General features: G+C 54.0%; 1 protein-coding gene across 6 annotated transcripts; it reads left to right on the top strand.

The window, feature by feature from the left end:
• The first annotated feature begins 165 nt into the window (after positions 1 to 165).
• On the top strand, positions 166 to 7265 carry RINL (Ras and Rab interactor like). 6 transcript variants are annotated; one of them, XR_011498478.1, is made up of 12 exons: positions 166 to 303; positions 1403 to 1491; positions 1692 to 1851; positions 3006 to 3108; positions 4042 to 4114; positions 4200 to 4264; positions 4546 to 4695; positions 4782 to 5207; positions 5564 to 5881; positions 6085 to 6239; positions 6412 to 6575; positions 6656 to 7265. XR_011498478.1 is itself a non-coding variant. In XM_070498786.1 (12 exons), exons 2-12 carry the CDS (start codon positions 1442 to 1444, stop codon positions 6710 to 6712), a joined length of 1698 nt encoding a protein of 565 aa, XP_070354887.1. In that variant the 5' UTR covers positions 166 to 303; positions 1403 to 1441; the 3' UTR covers positions 6713 to 7265. The 6 variants fall into 6 exon arrangements, 4 of the variants coding, with proteins under 4 accessions (XP_070354887.1, XP_070354889.1, XP_070354888.1 ...); XM_070498786.1 differs by having other exon boundaries at positions 6108 to 6239; XM_070498788.1 differs by having other exon boundaries at positions 286 to 303; positions 1573 to 1851; positions 6108 to 6239.
• The last annotated feature ends 3372 nt before the right edge of the window (positions 7266 to 10637 follow it).

Genomic DNA, 10637 nt, shown 5'->3' with positions numbered 1-10637 from the left:
GCACCGGGAAGCCACTGGAGGGAGGGTCAGATTTTGGGCCTCGATGGAAACTGGGGCATCTACAGGCCTGTGTGAGGAGCAGAGCGCAGGTGCCAAGAGGGGCCTCGGGGCAGTGGGAGCCTTGTGGCTCTCCCCTGGACTCCCAGGCTGCCAGGGTCCTTTCCTCCCAAGGCCTGAGCCCCGGAAAAGAGGGAGGAAGGTCGATTTCAGATACCCCCCAGCCCCGCCTCTTCCCCCAGCCCGCTCAGCTTCCTCTCTGCGAGGAACACTTTCACTTCCTGTTACTCCAGGCCTCGAGAACAGGTAGGGGGCCCCAGGGGCCGAGCAGCTGGCATTGTCACCCCCCACTGCCTCCCTGTGGTATCAGGCAGGTGCCCCATCCCATGCGGCCCAGCACCACCCACCTCCTCCTGTCTCTCGTGGTACCTAGGCAGCCTCTGCCTCCGTCCCCCGCTCCTCCCGCCTGCTCTCCCCGGGGGAGGGCACCTGCTCTCTGCTCCCCCTTCCTGACACCCTGAGCTTCTGTTCAGTGGGCTGATGGATTTGTTTGGCTCTTCATTATCCATCTCCCATACCCACCCCAAGCAAGAATGGAAGCCCTTTTGAGCAGGAGCCTATGCTGCCCATCGCCCTTTCCCCAGGCTCTGGCTCCTAATTCTGGGCATGAACCCAGTCAGTCTTTGTTGGATGGATGGATGCATGCGTGGACCCTCCCTTCCCGGACCCAGGTTTCCTACTTCTGAGAGGCTGCAGGGAAAATAGTCAAAACGCCCTCCTCAAGTGATAACTCACGGTCGGACTGTGTACCTGCTTAAGGGTGGGGTCCAGTGGATGGATGGGTGGAGGGAGAGATGTGGGATAGAGCAGAGAGTGAAATGTCCATAGTGGAATCCAGGTAGTGAGTATATGGATGTTCACTGTAAAATGTTTCCAGTTTTCCTGAATGTCAGAAAATTTTCATCATAAAATGTTGGGGGAAATATCTGAGGTCCCCTCTGGCCTGGGGGTGGGGAGGAGGGGATACTGTGTGACATGTGTCCTGGTTATGGAGTGCCTACTATGCCCCGAGCCCATTTCCAGGCACTGGGTTTTGGCAAGGGTCGTTATTCAGCTGGTCCACATTTGTGTGGCTGCTCCAGATGCTAAAATCTGAAATATTTCCCTACCACTTCGTAAAGAGCTGTCATTTTGAGTCCTCTCCCCACACCCCAAGACATACCGGCATCGCTCCTGGGATCCCCAGATCTCCCCACCATCCAGCAGCTGAAGAATTAACACCTGGCAGAGCAGGGGGTCTCGGGTCCCTTCTGATTGGTCAGGGCCTCTGCCATACTGGCTGTAAATATTGTGAATATTGCTCCTGGGCTGGAGCTGACTCGAGCCTTATCTTCCTCCCCTCCAGGGGCCAGACCAAGGCTCGCTGGCCTCCCACATCCTGAGGATGGCCTGGCCAGAGGACAAGGCCGCAGCAGGCCCCACCGACGGGGAGAGGTGAGGGCTGCTGGGGTCGAGATCTCCATCTCCTGTCCCTGAATTCAGAAGTCCCTTCCATCTAATGCCTACACCCCACAGGACCCCAAGCCCCATCTCTGAGCCTTCATCCTGGGCTGCCCTTCCTGCGCCTTTGACCCCGCCTTAGTGCCCAACTGCCCACCTCTGACCCTTGGTCTCCTGGACCCTGCATGTCCCAGACTGGCCCCATCACAGATGAATGGAGCAGGCGAGATCCCCTTAGGGGTCCTCAGGACCCCAGAGCCACTCCTTCGCCTGCAGAGGACATGGGGGGTGTGGCAGATCCCAGAGCTGGATGCACAGGAGGCAGAAGTGCTTCTGGAGCTGTGGCCACCAGGGGTGAGTACTCACAGCCGGGGACCCCCCCCACCGACCCTCCCCATGACACCCTGGATCCCTCAGGACTCTTGCTGTTTGCTAGTGACAAACACAACACAAATCAGCAACCCAAAAAGGCAACTTATTGATTCAAATAACTGAAGAACTGAGAAGTAAAAGTAATTTCTGGAATGTCTAAATCCTGAGCATCAGACAACTTACGAATTTCTCTTCGTCCCCCTGCTTGGCTTAGCTTTAAAGTGTGGGGAATTCTGGACATTTGGGGCTGCCAGTAACAAACGCTGATCCTATAGTAGCTGAGATGAACAGGCGTGGGTCTTTCTCACATAACCAGAAAGGACGCTGCTGGCTCTAGTGCAGCAGCTCAGGGGACATAAAGGCCAGCTTCTCTGCAATTCTCTTGGACGTCCCTCATGGTCGCCCAGTGGCTGCGCAGGTCCAAGCATACGTATGCATTCCAGGCAGAGGAAGGGAAGAAAGGAGGCACCAGTCGCATCTGTTTCTTTTACCAGGGGGGGAAGAAAAAAGGCCTCACAAATGATTCAGAATATATGGATGGGGCCCAGGTAGCAATATTTTTAAAAACTCACCTGGGAATTATACAGCCGGAAGTGGGATACACTGCCTACGTCAAGCAGTATCCACCTTCCACGGCTGGGCCTATTAATGCCCTGAACGGAGCTGGAGTTTTGCAAGGAAAAGGGGGTAGATGTGGATAAGGTAACTAATAGGTCTGCCACAGCTTCCTCCTCAGAGGGGGCTCCTCCTGTGGTGGCAGAGATGGTTGGTCCCAGCTCAGGGCCAACACATCTCACCAGCTTAGCAACCCCCGCGTCAAAACAGACCTCCTTCCAAAGGGCTCCAGCAAAAATCCTGTGGAAGATTTCCATTGGCTGAGCTTGGTTCACGTGCCCATCTCCGGGCCAATCACAGTGGTGGTCAGAGAGTGCTGTCATCCTATTGGTTAGGTCAGATCATGGACCCACCCCTAGGGCTTGGGGAGAGTTAGTCCCACCCACAGGCCCTGAGAGTACTAGTGGGTTTCTGTAAAAGAAATTTGGGGTTTGGAACCCAAAATAAGGGAAATGGATGCTAGGCAGGCAAAAGTCTCTGCACGAATTCTCTTCAAGCTGACCTTCGCCTCCACCCCACAGAGTTTCCTGGTCACAGGACACGACCCCAGCCAGGTCCTGGTGTTGAGGACAGGACCTTTGCCAGGGGAAGTCAACACCTACCGGATCCAGAAGCTTCCTGGAGGTGAGGAGCCCAGCCCTGACTCTCCAGGCCACAGCAAATTTATCACCAAGAATACTTTTTACTTCCAAAATACCTCCTGAATCTTCCCAATCCTGTCTGCCTCCATTACTCTGGTCCAAGCCACCATCACCTCCTGTCTAGATAATTGCAATGGCCTCCTCTCTGGTCTCTCTGGTCCCACCCTCTCCTTCCTGCAATCTATTCCGAGCACACAGCCAGAGTGGTATTTTCAAACATCGATTAGATGTTACACACCCCTCCCCCAACTCCCTGCAAAGAATATGCAACATCCTTATGTACAATTTTAAACTCCAACATCATAAGATGTTGTGTGATTGGTCCCTGCCCACCTCTCCATCGACTGCCCCTCATTCACTCTGCTCTGGCCACGTTGTCCTCTCCCCTGTTCCTTGAGCATGCTAAATGTGTCCCGGCTTCAAGGCCTCTTCCTTTGTTCTCCCTGCCTGAATGCCCTTCCTTGAATGGTTGGTTTGGTCCCCATCCTTCAGGCATCTGTGACCACCACAGTTAACATAGCCCCTAGTTATTTTCAATTGCTCCATTTCGTCCACAGCACTCCATATAATATACACATAGCTTTGTTTGTTTACTCAGTTATTTTCTGTCTCCCTCCAGTAAGAGGTAAGCACAGGCAGGCAGTGAATGTGTCTGCCTTTTGACAACTGTATCCCCAGTGCCTCGAAATGAATAGTTAGTCAATAAATATTTGTCTAATGAATGAATCCTATTTGGTGGCATAAGTGGGATGTGAGCATAAAGACACTGGGGAAAATGGGGATGCCAAGGGGTGGAAATTTCCCTGTTCAGAGGGTTCCTGGGGGGAGTGCAGGACTGGGGAAGACAGAATCCCAGGAAAGAAAGGCTGGCAGCCCTCAAGTTCTCTAACTTGTCCCTGTTTGCCCCCTCCCCAAGGTGTGTCTCTGGAATCCTCTAACCTCTGCATGCAGGACCTGCTCCATCTCCTGGCCTTCCTATCAGCCAGCAGGTACAGGTCACCCATCAAAAGGGCTAAGGGGACTCCTTCCCTAAGACACCCTGCCCCATCGTGGCTCCCCTTTATCTTTTCTCAGGGATGTTTTGCCCAGAACACTGCTCTTGCCGCCTCCCACTCTAGGGCCAGGAGACCAACACACAGGTGAGGCATGGTTCTCCAAGAGAGGGAGGGGCCAACTTTCCAGCCTTCTTGGTCCAGGAGGATGGCACTTGGGGGACAGACTACTGGGTCCGAGGGAGGGTAGGGGTGGGGGTCTGGGAGAGTTGGGGAGGCTCGACTCCTGGACCTGAGCAAGGAGGGGCCCAGGACCAATCCTCAGCTCCTCCAGTAATGAGGCTGGGAATTAGGTCTCCTGGTGCCCTGAAGGAACCAGGGCTGGCCCCTCAGACATCTGGGACACCTCACTTTCTGCTGGCCCCCAGATGCTCTGCAGATTGGCAGCATCCAGCTCAACACAGCAGGGAGGGTGCTCTCCGTGGTGAACAAGCTCTACCTGGAGACCCACAGAGAGTGGGGGATGGACCAGGGTCCCCCAGAGACACTTCCAAAGACTGAGGAGAGACACCATCCAGGTTCGCTGGGCAGGGCCCTGGGCCCCTGAGGGGTGAGGGAGCTGCTGCTGCTCTTCTGTGGGACCCACCCCTCTCCCAACATCCAGCCCCTAGGCACTCCACCCCTCACCGGGTCTCCTGGGTGGAAGGCCCACTCAGCCCAGAAGGCCACCATCCTAGGCCAGCTCTCACCAGCCTGGTGGAGGAGAAAGAGGAGGAGGAGAAGGAGGAGGAGGAGGAGCATAACGACTACAAAGATGAAGAGGAAGGACCTGAGGATGTGCTCACCCAACACGTCCGGGTTCTGGCCCGGGCTCGGAGCAGCTATGTGGCCAGGCAATTTCGGAGCCTTCGGGCGCGCCTCACCTCAGATGCTCGGGGCCCCCACAGGCCTGGGGACCCCGCCACAGAGCTGCTCCAGGATGTGCGGCACCTGCTCATTGACCTCCAGGATCACCTAGCAAAGGACCCAGATGTCAGGGCCGTCTTTGGGAGCAGGGGCCCTGGGGCCCCCCAGAAGGACCAGGATCTTGGTAATGAGGAGGACGGGGAGGGAACTTACGGCCACTCTCTGAACCCCCCCGTTTCACGTGTGCCATCTCTTGGCCCTACATATGTGTTCACACCCAACTTCCATCTCTCCCTCCACGTGCACACAGATGCCCTTTTCTACATAGAGTAACACCTGTTCTGTTCCCCACTGCTCCATCTCACACATGTGTGACAGCCACACTCCCTCTCCCACTCGCGTGTTCACACCCATGTCTACACCGGTGGGTGTCCAGAAGCTAGAGAGGGGTGGCGATCAGCCAGGGTGGTTCGGTGGAGCGACTGGATGGGCGTGGGTCGGCCTGGCAGCCCCTCCCTCACCCACCCGAACCCCTCGCAGGCCCCGCGGTGGAGGCGGCCTTGTGCCGGGCGGTGCTGGCGCCCCTGAAGCCCGCCCTGTGGTCGCGACTCCGCACACTCCGAGCCCCGGAGCTGCGACGACTGCGGCGGCGACAAATAGCCCTGCGGGCGGAGGCGGGGCCTCCGGGAGCGCAGGGGGCGGGGCCTGAGGGGCAGGGCCCCGCCCCCGCCGTGCGGAGCCGCATCCACGCGCGCCTGGAGCATCTCCATGCCGCCTGCTCCCCACGCCGCAAGGTGGCGCTGCTGCTGGCGATGTGCAGTGACATCTACGCGGGCTTGGCTCGGGGTGAGAACCAAGGTAAAGGAGGCGTCTGCGTCTACCTGGACGTGGAGTGGCTTGGGGGTGGCGGGAACCAGGTAGGAGGCGCCTGTGCTCGCACGTCGAGGAGAGAGGGTGGCATGCTCCAGTGGGAGGCGTCTATGCGACCCAGGGAAGGGCAGCCAGCGCCCTCGGCCCTGGGGACCAGATGGGAGGTGTCCACACGCCCCCATCTACCTCAGAGCCTGTCCTCCCGCTGCCCCAGAGCCCATGGGGGCTGACGCCTTCCTGCCGGCGCTGACGGAGGAGCTGATCTGGAGTCCGCACATTGGGGAGACGCAGCTGGACGTGGAGTTTCTCATGGAGCTCTTGGATCCGGATGAACTTCGAGGAGAGGGTGAGCCCTCGTCGTCCCCAGAGCGCCGGCACCCAACGGGCGGCGCCCCGGGGCTGCCCGCGCCCCAGACAGCCTCGCCCTGGGCAGTTGGGAAGGCGGGCAAACTGCAGGAGCGCCTCGGGCGACCGGGGAGGCAGAGAGAGCTGCGCTGACCTCCCCTTCTTGTCCCTAGCCGGGTACTACCTGACCACGTGGTTCGGGGCTCTGCACCACATCGCCCACTACCAGCCCGACGCGGGCCGCGCGCCCCAGGGGCTCAGCTCCGAGGCCCGCGCCTCCCTGCGCCAGTGGCACAGCAGGAGGACGCTGCACCGCCAGGGCGGCCCCGGAGCCCAGGTGACCGCGCGGCCGCACCGCGGGCGGAGGGGAGGGCTGCACCTGTTGCCTTCCTGACCCGGCTGCCCCTCTCCCCGCAGGCCGACCTGCCCTTTGAAGAACCGTGGGCGGTAGAGACGGTGCCGAGAGATCAATGAGGATTAGGGGTCTTAAACCCTTCTGCTCTTCAAGCCAGACGGGAGAGGCGCCTGGGACAGCGCCAACTTCTGCCCCCTGTGGCTTAGGGGCAGCAAGGGGCAGGGGATGCTTCCCGGGAAAAGGGAGCAGGCCCACCTCTGGGCCTTTGCATTGGCTGTTCCTACTTCCCCGGAATGCCCTTCCCTAACATCCATACTGCTCCTTCCTCCCTTCCTTCGGGTCTTTAGGCAGACGTCACCTTCTCAGTGAGGCTCTCCTAGGTCCCCCTAAACTGGATTCCCCAGGGCCCAGTGTAGTCACAGGGTCCTTGTGAGAGGGAGGCAGAAGGGTCAGAGTCACAGAGAGGGACGTGATGATGTGAGCAGAGGTCGGAGGGGTGACCGGGAGCTCCGGAGTGCAGGCACCCTCCGGAAGCTGAAAAACACAAGGAATGGATTTTCCCTTGGAAACTCCAGAAGGAACCTAGTCTTTGATTTTAGGTACCTAAGACCTATGTTGGACTTCTCAGCTTTCGAACTGCCAGACAATAAACTTGTGTTGTTTTAAGGCACCAAGTTCGTGGTGGTTTGTTACCGCAGCCGCAGGGGACTAATACACTCCCGTACTCTGATCTGTATTTTTTTCTGCAGAAGCGATCACTCCCCAACGTGCCATATAATAGACTTATTTATTGTGTTAATGATCCATAGTCTTCTCTCTCCTCTTAGAGCAGCACGGTCCAACAGAAACATAATGCCAGCGACGCGTGTCATTCTAAGTATCCTAGTAGCTCCATTTAAAAAAAGACTAAAGAGAAGCAAGTCAAATTAATTTTAATAACGTATTTGATTTAGCCCAGTATGTCCCAAATATTATCACTTCAACACATAATCAATTTGAAAAATTTCTGAGATATTTAACATTATTTTTGTGTGTGCTACATCTTAAAATCCAGTGTGTATTTTACCCTTCGACACATCTCAGTTTGGACTAATCACATTTCGAGGGCTCAACAGCCACACAGGGCTCGTCCCCACCCTTTTGGATGGTGCAGCCTTAGAATGTCAGCTCCCGGAGGGTAGGGATCTCTGTTTTGTTCATATCTGTATCTTCAGAGCCTAGACAATGCCTGGCACAAAGTAGGTGTTCAATAAATGCTTTCTGGGCAATTCAATGAACGAAGTTTTTGTCGTAGGCTGAAAATGGCTCCCCAAAAGATATCCATGTCCTCATCTCTGAAACCCGTGAATGTTCCCTTATTTGGAAAAGGGTTTTTGCAGATGTTATTAAATTAAGTATCTTAAAAAGGGGAGATTCTCCTGGATTATCCAAGTGGGCTCACATGTATCCTTATAAAAGGAAGGCAGAGGGAGATTTGACACAAACAGGAGGAGGCGACATGAAGGCAGAGCAGAGAGAGGTTTGAAGCTGGCCTTGAAGACAGGTGTGACGCGGCCGCAAGCCACGGAATGCTGGCGGCCCCCAGAAGCTGGAAGAAGCAAAGAGCAGACTCTCCCCAGAGCCCATAGAAGGAGTGGGGCCCTGCGGGCACCTTGATTTCGGCCGAGTGGCACTGACTTCTGCCTTCTGGCCTCCAGAACTGGAGGAGAACAAATTTCTGTTGGTTCGGCCGCCCAGTTTGTGGTCATTTCTTGCCGCAGCCACAGGAAACTGACACGGTTTCTCAGCACTTAGGGAAAAACAGCAGCAGAATTGATTCCCGACTCACTCTCATTCTAGCAACACGGGAGGTTGATCTGCAGATACAGGAATTAACTAGAAAAATAGGAGAAGTCCTCTCAATCTGTCTCACAAAGAGATGAACTGCTATTAAAATTTTATGTTTTATAGTGATCAAAATTCTGTAATTTAGATATCAACTAAAAAATGTGCCAAAGAATAGAGATTTTTTTTTTTTTGCAATGGTTTTTGAAAGCCAAAAAGCTTGAGGATGGCTGCACTTGGCGGTGAAGCAGGGGTTGGGAGACCGGAGGAAGCAGCCTCTGACCTCATGTTCATACAGAGCTGAGGGGGGCGGCTGGACCCCAGGAGGTGCAAGGGGATCACTTCCTACAAGAAAGAGCCACCTTCCAGGGCAAGCAGGGCACCAAGAATTTCATCATGTTTCTTATGCATTTATGTATGTATACATATTCATATGTATTTATTTTTAATTTATTTTTAAATTGTAGTAAAAAACATAATATAATGTAGAGTTTCCTCTCCTAACTACTTTTAAGTGTACAGTTCAGTAATTTTTTTTGTTTTTGCTTTTTGGCAAGGAAGATTGGCCCCGAGCTAACGTCTGTTGCCCATCTTCCCCCTTTCTTTTGCTCCCCAAAGCCCCAGTACATAGTTGTGTATCCTAGTTGTAGGTCATTCTAGTTCTTCTATGTGGGACGCCACCACAGCATGGCTCGATGAGCAGAGTGTAGGTCCACACCCAGGATCCGAACCCACAAACCCTAGGCTGCTGAAGCAGAGTGTGTGAACTTAACCACTCGGCCATGGGGCCTGCCCCCAGTGATGTTAACTGTCCTCACATTGTCGTGTAACAGATCTCTGGAACTTCTTCATTTTGTAAATTGGAAACTACACCCATCGAACATAACCACCACTCTATTTTCTGTTTCTATGATTTTGACGACTCCAGACATCTCACATCAGTGAAATCATATTTATATTCATCTCTTGGTGAATTCCACTAAGCTTATTCCACTAAGCACAATGTCCTCAAGGTTCATCCATGTTGTAGCATGTGACAGAATTCCCATATTTTTGAAGACTGAATAGTATTCCATTGTGTGTGTGTGTGTTCCGTATTTTGTTTTCTAGTTGTCGTTCTGTGGACATGTGGATTGCTTCTACCCCTTGGCTATAGTGACTAAAACTGCAATGAAAAAGGGGGTGCAGGCATCTTTTCTAGATCCTACTTTCATTTTTTATTTTTGAGGAAGATTAGCCCTGAGCTAACATCTGCTGCCAATCCTCCTCTTTTTGCTGAGGAAGACTGGCCCTCAGCTAACATCCGTGCCCATCTTCCTCTATTTTCTATGTGGCCTGCCACAGCATGGTGTGCCAAGCATTGCCATGTCCACACCTGGGATCCAAACCGGCAAACCCTGGGCTGCCGAAGCGGAACATGTGCACTTAACCGCTGTACCACTGGGCTGGCCCCCTTGCTTTCATTTCTTTTGGATATTACCCAGAAGTAGAGTGGCCAGATCATGTGATAATCCTATGTTAAATTTTTGAGGGACCTCTAAACTATTCTCCATAGCAGCGGCACCAATTTTACCTTCCTACCAACCTTGCGCAAGGGCTCTGATTTCTCCACATCCACCCCAATACTTAGTTTCTGGTTTTTGATAGTAGCCATTCTAACGGGTATGAGCTGATATCCCATCGTTGTTTTGACTTGCATCTCTCTAATGATTACTGATGTCGAGCATATTTTCATATGCTCGTTGGCCATTTCTTGATCTTCTCTAGAGAAATGTCTATTCGAGTCCTTTGCCCATTTTTAAGTTGGGTTATTTGGGGGTTTTGTTGTTGAGTTGGAGTTCTTCATATTCTGGATGGGGATGTCTTGTGGACAGCCTCGCTTTCTGGATTTGTCTGGCATTTCCTCATGGTTAGATTCCAGTCGTCCAGTCAAGGGAAGAATACTCCATAGGGGACACTGTGTCCTTCTCAGTGTATCCCCTCGGGGCCCCAGGACCAGTGATGCTAGCCCTGCCCACTGCCCACTGAGCTGTTCGTTGGCTGGCTCGGCGCCATGACGGAATACCACAGACAGGCGGTTAAAGAACAGAAATTTGCTTTCTCACGGTTCTGGAGGCTGGAAGTGTGAGCTCCAGGCGCTGGCAGGGTTGATTTCATCCTGCGGCCTCCCTCCTTGGCTTGTGGATGCCATTTTCTCCCTTTGTCTGCACCTGCTCCTCC

Source organism: Equus asinus, chromosome 26 (genome assembly GCF_041296235.1).
Source record: "Equus asinus isolate D_3611 breed Donkey chromosome 26, EquAss-T2T_v2, whole genome shotgun sequence".
NCBI lineage: Eukaryota > Metazoa > Chordata > Mammalia > Perissodactyla > Equidae > Equus > Equus asinus.
This window is presented reverse-complemented; position numbering and strand designations above follow the sequence as displayed.